This window comes from Rhododendron vialii, chromosome 6a, assembly GCF_030253575.1.
Source record: "Rhododendron vialii isolate Sample 1 chromosome 6a, ASM3025357v1".
Taxonomy (NCBI): Eukaryota; Viridiplantae; Streptophyta; class Magnoliopsida; order Ericales; family Ericaceae; genus Rhododendron; species Rhododendron vialii.
In genome coordinates, this window is record NC_080562.1 from 718,607 (window position 1) to 743,391 (window position 24,785).

General features: G+C 38.4%; 2 protein-coding genes, 4 non-coding genes and 1 pseudogene across 7 annotated transcripts; 5 read left to right on the forward strand and 2 right to left on the reverse strand.

The window, feature by feature from the left end:
* The first annotated feature begins 2,627 nt into the window (after positions 1 to 2,627).
* Positions 2,628 to 6,457, forward strand: LOC131330827 (12-oxophytodienoate reductase 1-like). Of its 2 annotated transcripts, XM_058364556.1 has the most exons (5): positions 2,629 to 2,822; positions 4,322 to 4,462; positions 4,911 to 5,041; positions 5,288 to 5,464; positions 5,671 to 6,457. In XM_058364556.1, the coding sequence occupies exons 1-5, from the start codon at positions 2,752 to 2,754 to the stop codon at positions 6,267 to 6,269; spliced, it is 1,119 nt and encodes a 372-aa protein (XP_058220539.1). In that variant the 5' UTR covers positions 2,629 to 2,751; the 3' UTR covers positions 6,270 to 6,457. The 2 variants fall into 2 exon arrangements, with proteins under 2 accessions (XP_058220540.1, XP_058220539.1); XM_058364557.1 differs by lacking the exon at positions 4,322 to 4,462 and having other exon boundaries at positions 2,628 to 2,822.
* Positions 6,458 to 7,536: 1,079 nt separating this feature from the next.
* Positions 7,537 to 9,634, reverse strand: LOC131330828 (high mobility group B protein 3-like). Its single transcript, XM_058364558.1, has 8 exons — positions 9,495 to 9,634; positions 9,344 to 9,392; positions 9,160 to 9,255; positions 8,620 to 8,677; positions 8,464 to 8,508; positions 8,258 to 8,338; positions 8,110 to 8,175; positions 7,537 to 7,780 (listed from the first exon to the last, which is right to left on the reverse strand). Exons 2-8 carry the CDS (start codon positions 9,382 to 9,384, stop codon positions 7,763 to 7,765), a joined length of 405 nt encoding a protein of 134 aa, XP_058220541.1. The 5' UTR covers positions 9,385 to 9,392; positions 9,495 to 9,634; the 3' UTR covers positions 7,537 to 7,762.
* A 3,603-nt stretch (positions 9,635 to 13,237) lies between these two features.
* Positions 13,238 to 13,299, forward strand: LOC131331589 (small nucleolar RNA snoR101). The gene has a single exon (XR_009201404.1). It is a non-coding gene; the product is annotated as a small nucleolar RNA snoR101 (small nucleolar RNA).
* Positions 13,300 to 13,343: 44 nt separating this feature from the next.
* On the reverse strand, positions 13,344 to 19,021 carry LOC131330829 (uncharacterized; annotated as a pseudogene).
* On the forward strand, positions 13,642 to 13,701 carry LOC131331590 (small nucleolar RNA snoR101). The gene has a single exon (XR_009201405.1). It is a non-coding gene; the product is annotated as a small nucleolar RNA snoR101 (small nucleolar RNA).
* On the forward strand, positions 14,463 to 14,534 carry LOC131331593 (small nucleolar RNA snoR101). The gene has a single exon (XR_009201408.1). It is a non-coding gene; the product is annotated as a small nucleolar RNA snoR101 (small nucleolar RNA).
* Positions 14,550 to 14,612, forward strand: LOC131331591 (small nucleolar RNA snoR101). The gene has a single exon (XR_009201406.1). It is a non-coding gene; the product is annotated as a small nucleolar RNA snoR101 (small nucleolar RNA).
* Positions 19,022 to 24,785: the final 5,764 nt, after the last annotated feature.

The following is a 24,785-nucleotide window of genomic DNA, read 5'->3' on the forward strand; positions in this document are numbered from 1 at the left end:
CTACCAGAGAAAAATCAGCAGATTGACACATTAGGGAAGGAAACAGAAATTCCATCAAACAGTCATAAAGGAAAGAATATTGATTCAAGGAAACATTACAAACAGCAAACTTACCATTTCGGGTATAAGATTGCCACTAAAAATTTAATCTGCAGAAAGACAGACTATTAAAGCCAAGGAAAATCTACACTAGGGGATCTGGCAGCAGCCGGAGCAGCCTCCTCCCACCGTGCAATAGTTTTCACTACAGTACTTCGGCCGAATCTGCCCCACTGCAAAAACTTCAATTTTTGGGCATTGCCAACCTAAATGTGTTGCAACTAAAGACAATAACTTACACGTTTCCAAGGCATATTTTGTACTAACAAGCAGATTCTCCCTCCCTCCATCCTCCTTTTTCCAGCAAATAATTAAGATGCACAGTTACTACCAAGGCCAAATTGGTTAGTGAACACCACAGTGACATTGAAACTAAAGAAGGATGGCTGAGTTTAATAAGGCAAAACAACAAAAAGCAATAAACTCAGCTTGCCTTTTTTTTTTTTAAAAAAAAAATAACAGCATACCGAAAGAAGATTTATAGAGCTGTAAATCAATGGACTTGAGATTTGACTACAGTCAATTGAAGCCCTTGTAGAAATGACTCTAGTTATAAATAAATTTTTAACGACTTTGGCTTTGCGCAGATCTCCACCGTAGAATTACCAGAAAGCAATTTACCTCCCATAGTATGCATTTTTGGACTGGGGGTGCAAATGAGCCGAGCCGAGCTCCGTAATGTTTGAGCAAGAGCTCGCTCGTTTGTATAGGAATCGAATCCAGTTCATTTACTAAACGAGCCTCTATAAACGAGCCAACCTCCTTTAGAGTGTTGAGCTCGACTCGTTTACTACATTGCACTAAAACTTGAGCTCAACCTCGGCTTATTAATTGCCGAGCCAAGCGCGAGCAGCTCAGTTGGTTTGCATCACTTTGAGTATTCTACATTAGTGCACCCATTCACACGGAATAAGAAACACCGGTCGCACGGGGTTTGCCCAAAGAGTTTAACTTCTACACGGCCCCTCCGTGTACTTGGACTACACGATCAGCCATTCAAAAACTTACACGTTGCTCAAAAACTTACACGTTGCTAAGCCGTGTTTTGAGGCCACCACATGGGAGGAAAATGATTTTTTTTTCTTTTCTTAGTAACCAGATGTCCGGGTTAGTTTGAGCACATCTCGACTAATTTCGTAGCCCAGAAATTAACAATCGAGCGAACCTCTAATGACCCCAAAATTTGAATGTTTTGCTTTTGTAAAAATAGAACATGTGACTTCACAAGTTAGAAGGTTTTGTGATTAAATATCTCATTACCAATACTCCTGGGGAAGTGGAAACAATTGCAATAGTACTTGGGGCAATAAAACAAGTTGAATTGAGCTGAGCTTATCAAGTTCATTTGATAAGTACTTTAATGAACTCGAGTCGAGCTCGAGCTCAAAAAAAAATTGACGAGCCAAACTTCCCTATGTTTCACTCAAACTCGAACTTATTTATGAGTCTTAACAAATCTAAATATTAGATATTTACACTCTCGTATAGGTTTAAAACTGCAAATAAATTTTATTTTCTACATAATAGTTTATATAAATTATAAAACATGCAAAAAATTTAAGTTTATAGTATTTTTGAAAGTTTTACACATGTACAAGATACAAAAATTTCATTATGTACATTTAAAATTGATGCTCAGATTTGGTTCGTTTAGTACTCAAATCGAACTCAAACAAGTATTTATCGAGTTAAGTTTCGAACAACTCGGTCCGCTTGTAGCCTTAAATTAGTACCCGTGAAAAGCCTGCTTTAAGGTTTTTTCAATTTCCAAGGGATTTATCAAAGTGGATATGAAAAAACAATAAGTGTTCTCTACGGATGCCAAACATTTCAAACATTAAGACTACTGAAAATTTATACAGTCTTTAACTTCAAGGATCCAAAATTAGTCAAGATGCACTCATGCTGATGGACATCCGGTTATAAAATATTCCTCGTCCATCCGGTTATAAAATATTCCTCACGAACTAGCTTCAAACCACGGTTTAGATTTGGCTGCATCAGTTCTTTGATGCAATCATTAATATTAGCTGATGTGTAAGGTTTTGAATGGCTGGCCGAGTAATCCAAGTACACGGAGGGGCCGTGTAGAAGTTAAACTTTTGAGGGAATTGGCTTACCAACCAAAGCAATTTTTTCAACCCCTCCACTAAAGGGTGTCATTTTTTTATACGGAGTATATTCTAAAGAAAGAAAGAGATACTTTTAAAGGGTGCCCATTGGATTACAGATTTTAAAACGTTAAAGTAACTCGAATATGACTCCCTTTCAAAAAAAAAATATGACTCGAAATTATACTATTATACATTGAACAGTTGCATTCGAATCTGGAGCAATGCTACTAACACAACTTTAAAACACAATATCGGACACAACTGCATCCGGAGACGTTTGATGCACATGGATCCACATGCATCGAGGGTCTCCGAACACAATTGTGTCTGGAGTTGTGTTTTAAAATTGTGTTTGTAGACTATTTGTATATATATAACATGCACGTGATCACCACATGCACGTCTTCTCTAACTTCTAAACATGTTCCGCCTCTTATTTGACAAAAAGAAAGATCATATAAGTGGTTGTGAGATGACCCAAGCATATTTCGGGTGAGAAAATTAAGGTGGAAGAAGAAAGTAATTAGGGAAGGAGGTGATGAATATGGAGGGAGAATCTCTAGCCCTGATGACTCCATACAAGATGGGCCAATTTAATCTTTCTCACAGGTCAATTCTGATCCCACCCAGAACTAATTGATCCCCTGTATTTCCTCTTCTAAAACTACCTTATCTCCCCTCCTAATTATAGGGCAGAAATTGTTTAATTAGTTGGTCTTGCTTAGTACTTGTAGTTTCCCTACCTTTTTCAGTTCACCAAGGTGGTAGACTAATTTGCATCACATGAGAAGATCTTCATTCGGTAGGCTAGATATCTTACTTCATTGGATTAGGTTAGTTGCGGCCTTGCGGGTTCGAGTTTGGGGACCCATTTCCTGCCTTTCTAATCTTTAAGGTTCCGCGAAACTGGGTAGAGGAAATAACTCATACTATAGTTTTCTTTTGACGAGTTCTGATTTGCAAAAGAAAATTTTATTATCTCAAAATACAAAGTACAACGAGTTAAAAGGGTGACGGGGTGATGGCACAGCATCAACACTGAGGTATAGAAAATTAGAAATCCAACTAGGTTGGCATAACCACTACCAAGTAATTCATGTGCTAAACGAGTAACCAGAAGTTGGCCAGATGCAAACTCGAAAACAAGGCACCAAATTACGTACGAGCAAGTTTTTGAGAGTATGTGAGAACTTCCTCGATAATACGAAAGATTGCGACAAGATACGCAAACCTTAATATGGAGACAACTAGAACCGAAACAAACAAAAACCAACAAGTGGCTAGGCCTACCACAACAGAATTGCAAGAGCAACTACCAAGCGCGTACTTACTGAAACATCTCCTCTCCCACCTGCAAAGATCCATTAGCTAGAGAATGAACAACAGGTAACTAAAGGATACTCATGGAGCGCGTGATGCTGTAGAGCTCCGAAAACATGAGGATGGTCGGAGCTATCATCAGTGGTATGAGATCTTTACACTTGCCATGCATTATGTTTGAAGGCCCGCGGTACTTTCAACATTGTCGAGATGCTTAAGTCTTGATTTTCGCCTATGAGTCCTGCGATTGGTTGGAACAACTACAAGATGACCTTAATCCCCAGAATAGTTGTATGACTGTATCTAAAAGCAAGCTCAAAGTAGGAAATACGCTAATAAAGTAACAAAAAGAGCAACTCTAGCCTTCACCGTCTCCACGATCTGAAACCTAAACAGCAATAGATGTTCCTTTGGTCAAGATTCACCCATTTCTTCTCTTGCAACAACAGCATATTAGTCCCCTTCCTCTGCTGACCTTCTTACCATCCTGGTATGGTAATATCGGATCTAATCAGCTCCAGTTAATGGCAGATTCAGTTTTACGACTCATAAAATTGATAGGAACTTTTACGATTCACACTAAATAGAGGTTGCTATAATTGGTGGCATCTACTTAGAATTTTCTATTATTTACTGATTTTTCCTACAGATTAGAGGAAGCCGTAAGCAATCCGTTGTGGTCCTTCAAAAAATGCTTCACATGTTCAACCGAATTATCTGTTTGTGTGCTATTCTTCTTCTTCTTCTTCTTCTTCTTCATTGATTTATGGTTCTCTGTATGTGTGTAGGGTAGTTTTGGCACCGTTAACGAGACTGAGATCATACAATTGTGTGGCACAACCACATGCCATTTTGTATTACTCCCAGAGAGCAGCAAAAGGTGGCTTTTTGATCGCAGAAGCCTCTTTAATTTCGGATGCAGCTACAGGGTAACAATACACTCCATGCTTAATGCAGAACAGTTTAGAGGGATTGTTCTTTGTTCATGTCAATAACCCCCACCCCCGTTAGGCATGGTCCCTTCGAGGACATCCGATAAAATTGTAATGAAACAGTTAGACATGTCATTTTGGCAAAAAATTGGGGCCCAAGGCGAACATCTTCCTCAAGGCCGGCTGGGTGCAAGAGGCGGCCTTAGGCCACCAAAAAATTGTAAAATTAGGGCCTAAAACTATTTTCAGTTCCTAACATAAAAGCTCAAAAGAAAAAAAATTAGCGACCGAGGGAAAAAATTAAGGCCCCTCTTTGAGGTTCGCCTTAGTCTCCGAAATATCATGCCGGTCTTGCTTGTCAAGTAAATTGATGGCGAAATATACTGAGTGATATTAAGTACCCCATAAAAAGTACTCAACTGTTTGTTTTTGTCCCATATTGTAGAGGCCCAAACATGCCTGGGATTTGGACGAAAGAATATGTGGAGGCATGGAAGCCAGTTGTGGATGCTGTTCATGAGAAAGGAGGCATTTTCTTTTGCCAGCTTTTCCATGCTGGCAGAGTCTCTAACTATGGTAACATACTCTACACTACCGTACTAGGTTTTTTCCGGCATCAAATCCCGTTTACTGTTTTTTCTCTGTACCGCTGAAGTTAGAGACATGACCCAACAACTAAAAACACATGAGGGCATGGGCGCATAGAAAAATGGGCACATCAGACTTGGTGCTATTTTTGTATACCATGCCCAAACTTCAAAGCTTGGTTTTGAATATTACGTTTATTTAGTTACATAGTCATTCTAATATTTGGTTTAACAGATTATCAACCTAATGGTCAACCTCCAATCTCATGTACCGACAAGGCGATAATCAGCAAAGTCCACATTGGTGGCTCTGGAGGAGCAGAATTCTCACCTCCGCATCGGTTATCAGTTGAAGAAATATCACAAGTTATCAATGACTTCAGAATTGCAGCAAAGAAAGCTATTGAAGCAGGTAAACATCAAGTTTAAATTTAATCTAATACCTATTATAAATCTGAATCTAATACTAACTATTAGAACATAAGTGAGCAACTGGCCATGGCAGTATGGCACCGAAAATATTACACAGAGATAGAATTCCCAGCCTTTACTAAAATTTGTATTAAGTTTTCATCTGTTTAGAACTTACAACTCATGGAGTCTGGATATGAATAACAGGTTTTGATGGGGTGGAGATTCACGGAGCCAATGGGTACCTAGTTGATCAATTCATGAAGGACCTAGTGAACGACAGAACAGATGAGTATGGAGGAAGCTTAGAAAACCGTTGTCGTTTTCCACTAGAAGTTGTTAAAGCAGTTGCAGATGAGATTGGAGCAGACAAGGTTGGGATTCGGCTTTCCCCTTTTGCAGACTACAACGAGAGTGGAGACTCGAACCCAGATGCTCTTGGCCTATACATGGCCCAGGCATTGAACCAATATGAAATACTCTATTGTCATGTGATAGAGCCAAGGATGATCACACAGTTTGAGAGGATAGAGACCAAAACTAGTTTGTTGCCCATGCGGAAAGCTTTTGGGGGAACTTTCATTGTTGCCGGCGGCTACAATAGAGATGATGGAAATGAAGTAATCGGCAATGGTGGTGCCGATCTGGTGGCGTTTGGGCGCTGGTTTTTGGCTAACCCAGATTTGCCAAAAAGGTTCGAACTTAATGCTCCCCTCAACATGTATGATAGAAGCACCTTCTATTCACAAGACCCTATCATTGGATATACAGACTATCCATTTCTTGAATCCACTTATCAGCATTAAGCTACGGGGAAGGAAACAGCAAGAATAAGGGCTGGCGAAACCCAAACCCCACACTACACTTTACATTCAAACAGAACAATGTATGAGAATATTCTGCATTCACATAGTAGTTTCTGTATGAGAAGAGTACTGTGGAAATCTTTGTCATTTGACAATTACACCAGAAAATAGGAACTCCATCAAACATACATGAACGAGTAAATATCAATTTAAGGAGCATTACCAATAGGAAATTTACCATTTCAGGTGTAAGATTTCCAATAAACAATTCATGACAAACCAAGATAGAGCAGAGAAGAGAAGAGAAGCATGTTCATCTGACTGACCCCTCTTTCGGATTCTCTACTTCAAGTGCAAAAGGAATAGACTTCCGCATCGGGAAGCCTACGATATTCTCATTTATTTATATGTAATATTTTCATTTATTTATATGCAATGGGTCTCCATTTGGTTTGGTTCTCTTTGGAATGAAAAATGACCTACTTTAACTCAATGATTAGAGTATTGCTTTCATACGGCAGGAGACATTGATTCAAATAGTATCCTTCTCCACCCACAATTGGACAAAAACATCTCTTTCATCAATACGGGAAAAAGCAGCCCAAGCAAAAGAAAGAAGAGAAGGCTGGTAGGAAGTGGGTGTTTGAAAAGGGAGTGACCCTCTTGGGTGAGGGGTTTCGTTTTTGATCTTCCTTTTGCCCAGTGAAGTCCTGTACTTCTTCGAGTTGGCCACGGGACAACCATCTCTGACACACCACTCCATTCTGACAGGAAGGGGCTTTCTGGATTGGAAGAATGTCAAGGAGTTTTTTGGTAAGTAAATAGGTTAGTCAATCCGTACTGTACCGATTGATATACCGATAATAAAGCCTTGAGCCGACTGGTGGAATACATGTTGGCGGGTCCTTTGAAGTGTCGAAACCAAGGGGTGTTTGTTTTTTCTTGATCAGCTCTCACTCGATCCAAAAGTTCCTTACCCCAGGGATCTAGTGGAGCACCCTCCTCTCACAGAATCCAAAAGTTCCTTACACCAGGGTCCAGGGATCTAGTTGCGCACCCCCTCCTCTCACAGAACCTCAGTTTTCACTATAGTACTTTGGCCCCACTGCCAAAATATTCTCTTGGGCATTCCCATCATGTTTCCAAGGCATTTTTTGTTCAACTAGTAACAGAGAGATTATCCCTCCATCCTTTTCCAACAAATAATAAGAGCTGCACAGTTATCATCAAGAGAATTTCGTACTACTTAGATAAAGTAAAACAGGAGTACTAAAAACTGCACCATATGAAATCATTACTTGCTCAAAAGATAGGATACACATGGAGGTTAGATGAGTTCTGTCAACTATTTAGATGGAAAAACAAATTTGAGAACGTGGGCAACATCATTTTTACTGGAAAGCTTAACCCTGTACTACAAATCCATTGACAGACAAAAACAAAACAAGAACACCCAACAGCCCACATGACTATGCTACCATCCATGCCCACATTTAGTCATCCTCTTCCTCCTACAAAAACAACACCGAACAAGAATTTAGTATGACTACAAGAATGTACTCCCTCTGTTCCAAAATGAATTGACATTTTTGGAAAAAACGTGTTATTTTCAATTGCTTATATTTTTCAATATGAATATCAAAAAATATGCAATATGAATTTTGTTTGATAGATTATAATTAGTTCTATTAAACAAAGTTTTCAAAATCACATAAAAGTTCATAAACCGAAAGATATAAGCATTTGAAAATGACACAAAATTCCAAAAAGATCACTCATTTTGAAACGGAGGGAGTACTTATTTAGTAAGACAATAAGAGTCCCAAAAATGTTCACAAACCTCTCCACTGCCATCCTCCTCATCAACTTCAGACCCATCATCTTCAGCTGCATTTGTACCTTGAGCCTGATATGTTTCAAAGAAACAGTTATCACCACAAATCAGCACAACCAATATCAACAGACATGAGATGGCTTGATTAATTTACCAGTTTCTTATTGTAGGCTTCCATGTTCTTCTCATAATCCGTCTTACGCTTGTCTGCCTTGGCTACATAGGGAGCCTTGTCCTAAACATCATGATCGCAACAGTCTCAATTAACAAACTGGTTTCTAATAAGCATTAGGTAAGTAAAATCCAGAATAAATTACACAAAGGACAAATCTATTAAAAAAATAAAAAATTGCTACTCACAGCTTCAGTCAATGATTTCCATTTGGCTCCACCAGCTTTAGCAACCTTATTTCCAAAACATACGACAATAGCATACATCAATTACTCAAAAAAAAATTGAGCACTATATTGGTGAACACCCAATGACTAGGCCGAACAAACAATTAAATTACTCACGAGAGCAACAGACTTGTTTCCAGGGTGTTTTTCCTTGTACTGTTCCCTGAACTCCTCCCTTCAACAAAGAACCAAAAAAACAACTCAGGTACTTATAAAGAATGAAGTCATAGGTACTAATTTTCACCAAGGGAAACCAGAAACAAGGAGGGAAGTATATAACTATTTGATCGTGTATAACCAGTACTATTATAAACGAAACACACGTGCAAACATCAATTGAGAGGTAGGCTCACACTTTTTCCCCAAACTTTAAAAAAATGCAACCCGTTCTTCCCTCTTTCCTACATTTTTTCCAGACTCGAGCCAAACCCTAGACCTCCCCCTTTGAAGCAAGCAGTACAACCAAATGGGCTAAGAGCTGTGTCTCCCTCTTTCCTACTGTAACGTCCCAGATTGATCTCAATTCACAATTTCCCTAATTCCATCTTTATGCATAGAACAATTTGCACATGAATCACGCGTACACAATGAAATCATCATTACAAACTTTCAGAAAAGGAAACCAGAAATAGTACATGCGAAGATATATATTCATACATGAAAACGAAGAAAGCACTGGGAGGCCTCTTGGGCATGTTGGGGTCCTTATCCTTCTTTGTTGATTTCTTCACCGCGCCTTTCTTCACGGAAAGCCTGTCGCCACAAACCAAACGTCATTGAAGGCGACACATACACACTTACTATCGGCAAAACCTAATACGATACAAAATCGTTAACTTACCTGGTGTCCTTCGCTTCAGCCTTTGATTTAGCTCCCTTCATGGCGAAACCTGCAGTCGTAGTGGTAAATCGGTAGCAAAAACAGTAAGAATCAATGAAAATCGGAAGGAATAAAGGGGTTAATAGTTGATTCGGAGTCGAGAAAACCCTACCGCTTGGTGGTTTAGGGGAATAGAGTTTAGGGTTTGGAAGCGAGAGAGAAAAAGAGAGGGACGTGGAGGGAGTCTAGGAGGAAGAGAGAGAAAGGCGGAAGGGATAGATATAGTGGAGAGTTTGTGGGGGAAATTGAAATTCAATAGCGGGTGAAATGAAAAAGGCTTTTGGGTTTGGGCGGGATGTGAATTTTCATGTCACGTCACCAATCCGGGTGCTCTCACGCTACTTGTACGCTGCTTCTCTCTCCCTTCCTTAGGCTCTGTTTGGAACTTAAGAAAATGAAATGAAATGAAAACTAAAATTTTTTTCCTCCTATTGTTTGGTTGGGAGAGAAAGAGAACAGAAAATAATAATTTTAAGTTTTGAGAATAGTAAATTTTTCCTTTCATTTTCCTTTCTTTTTTTTTCCACACATTCCAACTAGAGCGTTAAGCTCTGTTTGGAACTTAAAAGAAAAAAAAGGAAAATAAAAAAAAAATCCTTTTTTTGTTTGGTTGAAAGAGAAAAAAAGAAGAAAATATAATTTTCAAGTTCAATGAATAGCAAAATTTTTCCTCTTATTTTCCATCTATTTTCTTTTCCTTATATTTCAAACAAAGCCTAAGGCTTTATTGGAACTCAAGGGGAAAAAAAGAAAAGAAATGGAAATTAATTGTTTGGTTAGAAGAGAAAGAGAGAGAAAAATAAAATTTTTAAATTTAGTGAATAATAAATCTTCCCTATCATTTTCCTTCTCTTTTCTTTTACTTTCCTAAAGTTCCAAACGAAGCCTTAATAACTGGATGGTCGGATTAGCTTGCGCGCAATTCAATTAATTTTGAGATTCTGAAGTAACAATCTGACAGACACTACGGAAGCTCCAAGATTTGAAATGTTTGACTTTCGTGGAATTCGAATATACAACTTTATGGAATATAAGCGTTCACTGATAGTTGCTCACATGGCCAAAAATTCCTTGGGTGAAAATGGAAGAGCATGTGGGATATTTCATCACCTCCGTTAGAGAATATTATCCCGCCATATCACATCACTATTTGTTCGGAATCCTAGTGCACTTATTTCATAGCCAAAGATAGGACCTCTCCACGTGTAGATAGCTTGAACTTTGTCATTGCTCAACCAAGTCCAAGACTCCATGTTTTCAATTTGGGGGTTTCTAGGAGTAAATTCGCAGCCCAGTTGATCCAAATTCTACTTTACTTTAAGGGAAAATGACCGCTCTGGACTTGTTTTGATAATTAATACCCTCCAAGGACATGCCAAGAACAATTATTAATACTGAAAATGTCCTTGACGGGTATTAATTATCAAAACATGCCATTGGCCGTCATTTTCCCTTACTTTAAAAGAAGCCCAGTCGAGCTTGGGCCCAATGGAATCAGCAACGCTATCTACTTTCCACATGGATTTGGACTCAATAGCACCAGCCCTGCTATCTCTACAAACTCAACGAAGCCCATTTTGGGCTCTCGGTCCATCGAGTTTATTATTGGAACAGAAAAGCATTCCAATTTATAATTATAGCGAGTTTGATTGAATGGTATATACTCGATTTTATTCGTTTTGATAAGAGAAATAAAAAAAATTTAAATAGAAATTAAAATTTAAAAAATTCAACTAAGACAATACTAAAGAAAAAATACAGACAAGTGTTTTTAACTTTTTTCGTCTTTATCTATTTTTATTTTTATTTTGTATCTTTTGATAGTTCTTCCTCCGTCACCAATTTTTAGTCTCAATTGTTACTTTTTGTTATCCTAAAATTTATTGTCATGGTTGACAATAATGGGGAAAAACTAGTACATTTACTCTTTTACCCTTACTTTTTGAAATTAAATACATGTAATTATGATGTTTTGAACTGTTAAAAGAGAAAATAAAAAAATGATAAGTGCAATGATAATGTTCCCCTAATAAGTTGAAATCTCCGAAAGAACCAATAAATTGGGACGAAGTGAGTAATTTCTCAAATTATATTCATCCTGTCAACATATAGTTATTAATTTTAAAAATTCAAATGAATAATGAACATAAATACAGACTATAAATTTTTATTTTAGCCTAAAAGGGCGTAAAACTTGCACTTGATTCAACAAATACTCCTTCTAAGGCTTCACCCATCATACACGAGCCGCCAGCTAGAGGAACCCGCGCCTTCTTATACTGCCGCTGTTTCAGCGCATTCTCCGTACTTTGTCACTCTCATCAGAAACCAAGCACCTATGTTTTGTACTCATTCGTGGATTGATGGAATATATAGAGGTATTCGGTGAGAATCTCAGCATACCAACTTATTATCACTATCCGTGATTTGGGTCGTCACAGTTTTATGCTCTTTTTTGAAGGTTTCAATTTTATGAACCCAAACTTTCGATATGTACTTCGTTTGAATTTGGCTTGTTAATTTTGTTTAATATAGCAAGGCTTGTGTCTAATTTGCTGGAAGAGAAGTTTATGGGCTTTAAATCTCCTTGTCAACCAGCATGCTACAATCAAGAGGCACGATGTGGCTTGTTCGGTTCTCAACTTAGTTTTAGTTTTGTTTTCAATCATTATCCTACTTCTTTCTCCAATCATTACCCTATTTCTCCAATTATTACTTTCACATCTCTCTCAAATCATTACCCCTATCTTCACTCATTACTCTATTTCTCTCTCTACCCACTACCAAAACTAAACTAAACTCCCAACCAAACACTACCTTTGTTGTTTATGGTATTTGCTGTCATTCTTTTCACTTTTGATCAGATGGGTAGCCCCTCATGGCTGGTTTTCTTTTTTGTTCGGAGTAATGATGTAGATGTTGGTGGGTCCACAAGAGGGTTTACTTATTAAGTCCAAAAAGATATGGGGTTATCTTGCTATTCTTGGAATTGCAAAGGGAGACCTTGTAATTTCTTTATGGAATTACTACAAATGAAGTCAGTAGGCTCTCTGAAGTTGAACTGCTGCTGCTACTTTTTCGAGAGAAACAGAGAGTTCCAGAGAGCTGCCGAGAAAAAGTGAGGGTTTTGCTTCTTAGTTCAAGTCAAGATCGGGCCACCGTTGCTACTTCGATTTTGATGAGATTTTAGTATGTTCTTCACGTCGTCGAGCTCTACGTGTTGATCGGAGCGGATTGTGAAGTTTCTTTCGGCATCTAGGAGTTTGGGATATCCATATTTGGTGAGACCTATACTTATATTTTGTTGATATTGTTGAAATCCACCTTAGGTGATGTTTGTACGCCTCTAGTAGCTTGCTAGGGAAGAACTCTTAACCCTATTATCATTAGTGGAAGATTTGGCAGCGATTACGCTCCCGTGGACGTACCTCTAATTTAAGGGAACTACATAAAAATTCCGGTGTCTCGTGGTTTGCTTACTTGTTACTATTTACTTTTCGGCTCCTAGATTGCTTGTTGTTGGTTATTGTGGTTGCGATAATTTAGCCTATTCTCTATTTGCAGGGAAAAATATTCATGGTGTTTCGGGTAGTTTTTCCCAACATATAGAGGAGAACGTACACACTACAGTGGCTTTGTTCCCTCACCTTGGAGGCAAGTCCTCTTGGGCTGATACATTGAGTTTTAGTTGTTACATAGTATTTCACAGTTGAAGTCTAGGGAAGTTCCACGGGAGTTTTGAATAATGTTTTTGACTTCTCAATCCCTTCGTAGTTGTATGTCATGCGACATTTTTTCGGGGTTGATTTTTGAGTAGTGTAATCGATATTTTGGTGCAAAGACTCTGCATATGATGGCTTACACTTGATCTCTGAACTTCAGGTAAGTTCTGTTGACAAATCTACACGACTGATGCCCTTCTCTTTGCACCCATTTTTTGTTGAAATTTTTTTTTTTTGGGGGGCATATTCCTGTGAATGTTGATTTTCATTTTAAACGGTTCTTGTCTTCCTCTTTCGAACGACGATGGAGAGGAGTTGTTTGTCCACGTCTAGAGGCATGTCCAAATGTTCTCAGTTTTAGTTGTTACATGTCTCCAATTGTTAGGTCTAGGTACGGAAGCTTCACATGAGTTGTTATTTACTTTTGACTTCTGAATCTCTACGCATTTGTAGGGCATACGTTGTTCTCTCGGTGTTTATTTCTTGTGTCGTGTTTGTTAGTTTTTTTGGTTTGTTGGTGCAAAGACTACATATGATGGCTCTTGATCTCTGAACTTCAGGTAAGTTCCTTGTTGACAAGTCTACGTGACTGATGCCCTTGTCTACACACATCTTGTTAAAGGAACTTTTTTAAGTTATATTTTGCATGTCATGTCATGCATCGGTGTTTGTCCCTTATGGGTTACCGCTTCTTTCAGTTGGGAGTGGTGATGTAGAGCTATGTTACATGGATCCTTCATTTTTGCTCAAGTACCTGTGTTGATGTGTCCGACACCCGTATCCTTTTGAATATTCGGATCCTCTAATTGTTAAGATACTTATAGAAAAGGAATATCAAATTAGCTAGAAAAACAATATTTCAAGTATTTCACATGGATAGGAAATAGGGAAATAGCAAAAACATAATTTTCTTAACCCTTTCTTGTTTAAATACATTTGTAAACGTAGTTTACGGTACATAATTTGAGAAAATGTAATATATAATACAAACAAGAGTTCAAGACGCGTCCCTGTACCCGTACCCAAGTTGAGGACACATATGCACATATACTAAGATTTAAGTTTAGGAAGGTCCGACGCTTAGACTTGCACCGGCACCCGATACTCGCACCCGAGTCCATGTAACATAGATGTAGAGGAGAGCCTACTACCTACAATTGCTTTGTTCCTCCACCTCTAGAGGCATGTTCATGCGGTCTGAGTTTATATTGTTGCGTGTTCCAATCTCTTAGGTCTAGGGAAGCTTCACATCAATCAACTTTGACTTGTGTAACTCTTTGTGATGGTATGATCCTTTTGGTTAGTTTTTTTCATGCTTTGTATGTCTTGGGTATGTTGGTGCAAAGATTGCATATGATGGCTTACAGTTGATCTCTGAACATCAGGTAAGTTTTTTTTCGTGCTTTGTATGTCTTGGGTATGTTGGTGCAAAGATTGCATATGATGGCTTACAGTTGATCTCTGAACATCAGGTAAGTTTTCCTGTTGACGCGTACACGACTTATGCTGTCTTTGTGCTCTAATTAAAGGGATTGTTTTTGTCCCCATACGCTTATGTATTGTTGGTTACTCCCTCCGTCCCAATTTGTTTGTCTCCGTTTATTCTATTCTATGACCTAAAATGGTTGTCCAAATCTAAATTGACTTTGCAATATTCCATTAATACCCTCTCTATGGAGAGAGTGCACTCTCATCCAATATCAAAACGTTAAGGTTATTCTCGGAAAATTCCATTTTTTCATGGGTAATCATTTTGTCTACTTAATAAGTTGAAATTTCAAGATCGAACAACTTGTACGCAGTTAGTCTTTTCTCTCTTAAGAATGACAATGTGGGGGAGAGCAATACCGTGGCTTTATTCCTTTGATTGGTCGAAATTGTCTAGTTTCGGTCGTTGCAAGGTTCAAACTTTTAGGGGGACTAATGTTTGGTCGGCCTATTTTATTTGCTAGTCAGATAATGTTTAAATCTGGTCCAGCGTTCCACTTTTTCTTTGGAGTACGTGTATATCTCGCTGGTAATTGCATCTCCTTGATTAACTCGGATTCATGCCATAGAAAAATGTGGCAGATTCATTCAAGATATATGTAATCCATTTGAAATGTTGTGAAATTTGAAATGACATGGAATATATAGTTGTTCTTTTTGCCCTTGTACAGTCTCGAACTTACTCATAAGGGTTTTTCAGAGTTGATTTTGCAGAGCCTCTGTTGGACTTCGAAACGACTGCTACATGTTTCGGATGATTATGTTTTTGAGGGCCTTACCAACATAGGTCTTGAAGCGGATGTGGTAGAAGCAATCCGCCATTACCATTTGCCGTGGTTTGACTTGTTTGTTGCTTAGTAGATTGACGCAAATTTGGGGCCATTGAATGAGAAGCTGGAATTCCCTTGAAAGCTTATATTACTCTGAAAGATGGAATGACAACTATACTCTGGAACTGAAAGCGGATTCAATGAGTGGAAAAATCTTACATTTGCTTGTGTTACCCTTACTTGAAGGGCTTGAAAGAGTCGTTCTTTAAGCTTGCTGGACAGTGAAGCAGTCATGAAAGTTTCCACAAGGCTCGGCAAAATCAAAATTTTAGAGTCTTTTCAATGGTTGACTAAATGGAGATACAGCTTGTAGGCTTGTTATTCTTGAACCAACAATATGTAGTTTTGTTCATGGTCCCTTTCACCATAACGGTTATACTGATGTCTTAACAGATAGTATTGTTTCTCCAAACATGAGGCAGTTTATGAAATGATACCAGTCTTGTTTGGTACCTGCATTATTTCCGGGCTGGTACCGTAGTAAACGGAAGCAAATACGGTGGCATCAAGTTTATGTTTAGGGTGTCATTTTATCAATTTGCTTAACGAGAACTATTTTACAGCTGAATTTGATATCTGCGGATCTAAAAAGGACCTACTTGGGTTTCACTCACTGCTCTGGCCAGTCTCTGAAACGTATGAACTCTTGGCTTTGGTGTATTTTGTATAGTTTAAATGGAAACTGCTAACTACGGATGGTGGTTAAAGGGAAAAAAGTGTCCATGATCTGGATATTTGCGATATAGTATTGGAATGTATGAGAGGAGTATTTAAATTTTAAACTTCTTGGCATGATCGGCTCCTTAAAACACTACCGGGTGGGCATTTGTTTGCATAACTTTTTAGTTTGAGAGATTGAAATTTGAGTGTGCAAACAGGTCACAGGTTCTAGTCTGCCCTCCTTCTAGGGATAATTTAAGGAAAGAAATCATGCATTTCCTCAGGTCATATGTTGGTGCCCGCCTCTGAATGTTGAATGCCAATACGTATATATGCAAAGATGTAATTTTATGAGTATAGTCCTACAAGGTGAGCTTACATAGATCTTTGCTTAAAAGTTTTAGGAATTACAAATACAGCAGATCCTGTAACCTCGTTACTCTGTCTTTAATACTGTAGAGCTCAAATAGAGAAACCACGAAAGAGAGCGCATAATATACCATGGCAGACTTATTTCCTAGAGATGCAGACATCTATGGCATCCTTTCTGCGTCCATCTTTTTCGGTTTAGCTATCTGGTATGTGACTGTTTGCTCCCTCCACTTTTCACTCTCCAAATACATCTCATAGAAGTTCACTTCCCCTCCGTCTGTAACGGTCAACGCGGCAGTGCTTCTAGTCCCGTAACGCCCCTGTGCATGACAGACAATTACCCCATATAGGCACTTCTTTAGTACTAACAATGAATGCAATTTGTTTGTGTTTTTAATTTTGAATTCATTATGGTACTCCACCCCATGGCATTCTTTAGTACTAACCGAGTTGCTCGAATCGAGCCAAGCTTGAGCTCAAGTTTTGGGCTTGTTTAGTAAACAATCTAAGTTTAAAATTCCAAAGCTCGGCTCAAAAAAGTAGGCACGGCTCATTTAAAGAGAATTGTTCAGTAAATGAACTGAGCTCGAGTTTTTAACCCTTTCAGTAAACGAGCTGAGTTCAAACACAACAAATTTTTGACTCGACTTGTTTGCAGCCTACACATAGACAACGCCACTTGCCAATTAATAGTTCGGGAACGCTGAATAATTACATCAACCATTTGATGACTCATTTAATGATCATCTCACCATCAATAAGTTAGTTGGTTCACTTTTGGCAAATAATGTAGCATCATTAATGGTTCCTTAACAAAAGTTTCTGTTGGGATTTGCCTTACATTAATGGGAGAGTAATTGACAGTGATACGTACCAGTGGTGTGTCAACTTCAACAAAAATGGAGCTCAAACTTAGTTCCCAATCCGGTGAACAAATGCGAGGCAGCTTGCTTTCCTCAGCTTTGACTCTGTCTCTCATCAGTTTTTCCACCATCTCATTCACTGGAATTTCACCTTCACCATATTCTCCAACCAGATCATTGAAATTCAGTTCCAAACGCTGGACCTGGAAGATAGAAGGAGAACAATAATCAACTCTCTCTCTCTCTCTCTCTCTCTCTCTACATGTATATAACGTATATATGCTGACCTTATGCCAAGGCGAGTTGAGCTTTGCATTTGAGAGGACATGAGTACCCGGGGGAACGTCCTGAATCGAGATGGGTTCCCCTTTTGGCCTGTTGGAGACATAGACCATTGCTTTGGAGGAAAGATCAGCCACTATGAGGTTAAACCCATTGTAGTGATGCCCTTCTCTGGCAACTTCCTCCGCGAATTCTCTAGGACTCTTTCTGCTCTGCAAAACCCACCATTCATCATTTCAAAAATCAATTTACAGGCTTTTATAATCTTTGAAACGAAACAAATTAATCTCGCATAGTGTGGAGCTTGATAGAACACCGCTGTACACCAAGTCACGCGTTTATAACAAGTTAACCGGAGTTCGAGGGGCAACGATTTGTTGCCCAAAACAAATCAATCTTGCAAAGTGCGGAGCTTGATAGTACTGTACAGTAACGTTTTATGGTTACAGAAAGCTCTTGTTTCGATTACAGCGTCTATGAACACATTGGGCAAGTCATGTAATCTCATGTTTTTTGTGGAATTTTCATTTTGATCATGTGGTAGGATTACATGAATGCCTAACCATTGAAGTGAGTTTTGGTACGTGCCTCAAAGAAACGCACAGGGAGGTCTCCTCTGCTTTTGGCCTCAGGAAGGGCATGAAGTTCCAACACATTAGTAATGAAAGCCAGTCTCCCTCCTCTTGAACAGGCTAGCCATGTCCCCCCTGCAACCTCATCTCTCCCTCCCAATATCTCCCCTCCTTCCCACCATGCCACCGGCTTCGTAGGCCTGAAAACACAAAATCATCAACAACAAACCCGTCATTCGCAAGCCAAGGATCCAGCTCACCTCCGGTCTTCCAATCCTCCAGTGCCGTCTAGTTTTCAGCTTTTGCGTACGCATTCCGGGCTCGCAAGAGAGATTCAAACGACCATTAAAAAAAAAAAAACAGCTTGATTGAATATCAGTAGCTGCATCATGCATGAATAGATCACACTTGTGAAGGAGAGAATAATTGGCTTAGTTTCAAATCATAGAAGCCGTCCATTTTTTTTCTTGCGCAAGTTGAATCTGTTGATATATTTTCAATCAATCTGATTTTTTGCATAGTGGTTCTTATTTGCGAGGTTTACTTAGTTGACGCACTTAAGGTGAGCTTCAAAAGCTAAACACTGGATAAGTGGAAATCATCAAACATGCATAAGGAGAGAGAGAGAGAGAGAGAGAGAGAGAGAGAGAGAGTTGCCTGTTGTGGTATTCATCTCTGTTGTGCAAGAGGAGAAATGGGTAGAGAGGGTGAGCTTGCCAAATGAAGACTGCAATGCACATTTTATCGGTCCAAGCGATGAAGAAATGCAACAATTATGAGAAGAGAAGAAGAAGAAGATGATAATGAAGAAGGAAGAGTTGCTTCGGTGGGCGTTGTCTTTTGGCTTCTCAGTCGGTTTAAGGTGGTTACACTATAAATATACACACACTGACACGTGGGCGGCTTAAAATATAAAATTAAATGCATAATCCTGGTGGTTTTGAACAAAGACGTGGGTGGATTCCTTTGTTTTGTAACCATCGAACTGATCCGTATTAACTTCCGGGTTATATATATCAACTGTTGGAAAAATGGAATTTTAACCAAAGAGAATTTGGTGGGACCCACACTGCGCGAGGTGGGCCCAAATTCCATTGAGGGATGAATGAGAAATTGTCTCTCAAAATGGGTTTCGGACCGACAACAGTGCACGGTTGAATGGTCAAAGCTGGGTAATTACCCAGAGTTATTACCCATTATTGTGTATTCAATTTCGAGAATAATAACTGTATCAGTTTTATTCTAGAATTGAATAGCGAAATCAATTCCCCTATTGATTGAGAGGCTCCTCCATCATTGCAGCATTCATGGCAGAGGTTTCTCCTTCAGCTATAAAAGGAGACTTCTACCTTTGGTTTCAAAAGACCGAAAACAATCCAAAGCATTCTTTTGCAATACAATTATTCTTTTCGAGAGAGAGAGTACAGACACAAGTTGGTTCGACGGGCAGTCTACGGCGGTGCTCCGGCGGCTGAGTGGTAACCGAGTCAACCCTGGGAGACGAACACCGACACAACCTCCAGCACTGGTGAGGCGGCGAATTTGTCTTAAGGGCACCGTTGAACAAAACGGGTCTCGGTTTGGAATTGCTAATTCTCTTTTACAGTTTATGTCTACATTTCATATTCTGTAATTTTGTAATTCATGTTTATGTTGTAATTTTCAGAAATTAGTAAAATCGTTTATTGTTTTTTCACACTATTTTCCTACATCAACTTCTACGACTGCAAATAAAACACACAAACTCATCTGCAATGCATGTGGGCCCTGCACACATTGCACGCTTTAAGTGTGTGTGAGCTCTACGATTACTGTGCGTGGGTTTGTGTATTTGTTTGTGGTTCTAAAATGATTGTTGTTGGAATTCAAGGAATTGAGTACTTATTCCGTGGTCTTGTAGTACACTTCATAGTTCATACGGACCCGCACAGAAACGTGTGGTGGATATATACGGCTGTTGGGTACCACGTGACGGTGCTTCGAGACCACCAAATAATTGTTAAGAGTCGAGGGTAAGGGTATGTGAGTTGATAAAACATTAAAAAATGAAAACCTTATGTTTAAAACGTATGTTTAATACTTTAATCCTATCACTTTCTGCACACAACAGCAAACAAATAAAAATTAAAGAAACGAAAAAAAGAACACGTAAGTGAAAAAGAGCTACAAGAAACGCGTGGCATTTCGATCGTTATGATAAAGGCTGGAAGACGAGTACTGCTATGGGTACCGACGGTACCCATAGGGAAAATGCACCGACGGCCATCGGACGGCCGTCTCCGGTCACCGGACGGCCGATCCGAGCCGTCCAAAAATTTTAAAAAATAAAACCGAGTGGCCTTACGCGAGAATCAATGGCATCCGAGGTGTGTAGGGTACTTGATCCGAGCACCCATTTTTCGTGTATATTTGTATATACGTGTATATACACGAAAAAGGGGTACTCGGATCAAGTACCCTACACACCTCGGATGCCATTGATTCTCGCGTAAGGCCACTCGGTTTTATTTTTTAAAATTTTTGGACGGCTCGGATCGGCCGTCCGGTGACCGGAGACGGCCGTCCGGTGGCCGTCGGTGCATTTTCCCTATGGGTACCGTCGGTACCAATAGGATTTCTGCTGGAAGACTATGATATCCGCTGAGATTTTGAAGATTTTAACAATATAGCCATTTGGCTGAGGGGATGCCACTTTTCGATGGAAGTACGCTAATAATTGTTGTTGTATGTGTTTCGTAAAAATACAAAAGAAAAGTGTATTACAAGATTAGCTTTGTCTTGAGTTTATTTTAATTTTTTGAAAAGGAAAAAACCTTTTGGTTGAACTATCTCATGGTGTTTAAATGAAAGTCATAAAGACATTATATATTCATATGATCCCCACCGTTTATTATTTGAAAGCAATCATTTGTTTTTCATGTTTTTGTGTGAAAAATCAAGTTGTTAGAATACCAACGTGTACCAAATCGATTTTCGTTAGTATAAAAAAAAAAACATTTGTTTTTCGGAACTGGGGGTGCCACTTGTTTGCTCCATAACTGTGATTTTCTTTTACCCGTCGATTGGATGACACGTGGCAAGGGCAAAATCGGAAAGATGAAAGGTGATCTCGGTTCACCATATATAAAGCAAGTTTGAGTTGAATAAACTAATTAATGTCAATAAAACTATAGTAAAGTTTTAAGGGCTATTTACCCGTCAAAAGACTAGTTCATGGCTTGTTCTTTGTATTAAATGAATATTATATAGATTGTTTCTTCCGTCGATCAAGTGACAGGTGTCAGATGGGAGTATATCCAACTCTCTCATGATCAAAGGAGCAGTTAGCCACGATTAAAGAGGCAGTTTTTCCAGACGTGGATTTCTCATTATACGTGAAAGTTATTTGTCAGAATTGGAAAGAAGAATTCAACTGCCACCTCGGAGGAAATATTCAAATTCAAACTTAAGAAGGCCTCTATTTATAATCAAGATCAAGACAGTTTGAAGGACACACAAACAACGCCAACAAGTCTTTATCTTTTCGTTTCTAGGAGTAGTTATAACTTGTAATTATTCACTCGATTATCTTAATCGATTGTTCTTCTACTTTAGAGACTAGTGTTTGCCCATGCCTACGGCACTACCCACCCCACCCCGTGTCTACGACACTACTCATACCGATTGAAATTGAAATACCATTTGAATCTTGATAGTGGCTCAAAACATTATTTCAATTTTTAGGTAGCTACAATTTGCTGAAAATTAACCTCTCTTTTTTTGAACGGCAAAGATTTTTTATTTTTTTTTATTGATATGAAGTAAGTGAATACGCAAACAGTGTAGTGAAAAAATTAGCAACTCACGAAATTATGTAGAATATCATTCAAAAAGGGGGAAAAAAAACCCTCACAAAGTCTCTACAGCTCTACAAAATAGAAAAGAGTATTTAACAAACAAATGGTAGACAACAGAAATACCTCTCTAGATTTTGGAGGAAGTGTATACAAAACAAACACATGGTGGGCAACAAAAAATACCTCTCCCTATTTGATTTCTCCCGAGGGGTTTTGATATGAAGTAAGTGAATATGCAAACAGTGTAGTGAAAAAATTAGCAACGCACGAAATTATGCAGAATACCATTCAAAAATGGAAAGAAAAAAAAACCCTCACAAAGTCTCTACAGCTTTACAAAATAGAAAAGAGTATTTAACAAACAAATAGTGGACAACAGAAAATACCTCTCCAGATTTTGGAGGAAGTGTATACAAAACAAACACATGGTGGGCAACAAAAAATACCTCTCCCGATTTGATTTCTCCTGAGGGGTTTGACTGTCGAGGAGGAGTGGACGGTGGACGGTCCCAGTGCTCGGCAGTCCAAGGGGAGAACCCTTCCCCGAAGACAATCTACCCGTAGGGGAGGAAAGGTCTTGTAGAAAGGAAGCAATGAGAATTTCCTTCCCCCATTCTTTGTTTTCACACACACACAGATGGCATTTATGTAATATGAAGGGCAAATGTGGATACTTTCATAAAATGTGAAAAACTGCATCTCAACCCTTGGATCAAACAAATTTGAGCCATTGCAACAACTTGTCCCCACACCCTTCTGTTTTATAATAGAGATTAATAAAGTTCATTTTGTTAATCTTCTTCCACAATCCATCCACTTCATTGTTTGTTTCCAAAGAAGTCTTGAAAACGGCAAGGAACCAAACTCCACTTTCCACATCCACGTTCTAGCAACTCACAATTCAGTTTCTCCGTCGATTGGGTAGAAATCAGAAAATTAGGAAACACCACCCCACCCAACATTTATAGGTCTTCAAAAGCCCACTACTACAATAAACCATAAAGATCACAGCTATTGGCTGTGATTGTAAGTTTTTCATCACGCTCTTGCTACCGTGATGGATATGGGTGTGATTGTAAGTCACTCATATAAATCACGGTTATAAACCGTGATTGAAAGGGAGAAACAATCACGGCCAAAAGGCGTGATCGTTTCTCTTTTATCACGGTTATAAGCTGTGATTGTTTCTTTTGGGGGTGATTGTTTCTCTTTTTTAGGTGTGATTGTATATTAGTTTAGATCACGGTCTATAACCGTGATTGAAAGTTCAAAAGGATCACACCATAAACTGAGATGGAAAACCATTGCGCGTGATCTTTTCTTTGTATCTACTAGACCATCTTTTATTGTCATTGCCAAGTTTCGAACCCACGCACCCTTAATTGATTTTCCAAGCCCTTACCACTAAGCTAGTCAAGAACTTCTGTTATATTAGGAAAACAAAAATATTTATACTTACTTTCTAAAGTGAGAAAACTTTTTTTCCCCCCTTAAAATTTGCTGAATCTTTTGAAATGCAACTAACATGATATTAAAATATATAAAAATACATATATAAACATTGTTTAAAAAATTTTAAAAATATGACAATAGATTTTTTGCCAATCAAAATTAGTTATTGGTCACCAAAGGATTTTCTTGGGGCAAAAAATTTAATTTTAGCTAGTAAATTTAGTAGACAATAGTGTTTTTTGTTATAGTGTGAGCTTTATACTTTTATGAAAATTATCACAACCAGCTGATTATAATATTATAGACAAATTTTAGATTTTTTTTTATTTATAAACTAACCATTTCACATGAATTTTGTGTTTATATTGAATTTCATTTTAATCATTTTCAGATAAGGTTTAGCCATAATAATATAATTATTTTTTTACCTAATGTGTCAAACAAATATTTGGAAGACATTCGAAATAACTACACTACTATAATAAACCATAAAAATCACAGCTCGCCTATGTGAAAATCAGACACTAGTGGAATAGTCCGTCCGTCGTCGAAGAAACAACTAGGCACCGGTGGAACCCAGTTGTGGGATTTGCCTTCTCTCTCTCTCTCGATCTTTTTGGGCATGAAGATGAAGATGAAACGTAAAAAAAATTTGGGATAAAGTGTAATTAGGGCTTATCTTCTTACCTTTTGTAAAAAAGAAAAAAAAAATTTTCAAAGTTCTTAAACGACATCGTTTTTCTCACATAACTTTTCAAAGTCTGTCTAAATGAGTACCAGCCCATCCACGTGAAAATTTAGACTGCGCACCAAAATGGGTAGACTTTTTATCTCGCCGCAAGAGTGAGATCATTTATCTCACTTTTTTCCGCACTAATGTTTTTTATCACGGTATAAGAGTGAGGTCTTTTATCTTTTATTTCACTACAAAAGCGAGATCTTTTATCTCATTTTTTTTCACCCTAAAATCTTTTATCATGCCACAAGGGTGAGATCTTTTCTCTTTTTTATCACGTCACATTGGTGAGATCTTTTCTCTTTTATCTCGCCACAAGAGCGAGATCTTTTATCTCATTTTTTTTTGCCCTAAAATCTTTCATCACGCCGCAAGGGTGTGGTTGTTTTTCTTTTATCTCGCCGTAAGAGTGAGGTCTTTTATTTTGCGCTAAAACACGCTTTTTATCTCAGCTTTGAGCTTAAACTGAGATAAAAAAATTTAAGAATCACTTTTTATCACGCTTTCACTGAAAATTGTGATCATTGTGAATCTCCTTAGTGTGGCGTATATCTATTATTGTAGTAGTGGCCTCTTCTATCACCCCTCGA

Coding starts and splice junctions, on each gene's coding strand:
- LOC131330827 (XM_058364556.1), top strand. CDS start 2,752: ATGAATATGGAGGGAGAATCTCTAGCCCTGATGACTCCATACAAGATG. Junction 4,463..4,910: donor ATTTCGGATGCAGCTACAGG/GTAACAATACAC, acceptor CCCATATTGTAG/AGGCCCAAACATGCCTGGGA. Junction 5,042..5,287: donor TGGCAGAGTCTCTAACTATG/GTAACATACTCT, acceptor TTGGTTTAACAG/ATTATCAACCTAATGGTCAA.
- LOC131330828 (XM_058364558.1), bottom strand. CDS start 9,384: ATGAAGGGAGCTAAATCAAAGGCTGAAGCGAAGGACACCAG. Junction 8,678..9,159: donor AGTGCTTTCTTCGTTTTCAT/GTATGAATATAT, acceptor TCTTTGTTGAAG/GGAGGAGTTCAGGGAACAGT. Junction 8,176..8,257: donor AAGCCTACAATAAGAAACTG/GTAAATTAATCA, acceptor GAAACATATCAG/GCTCAAGGTACAAATGCAGC.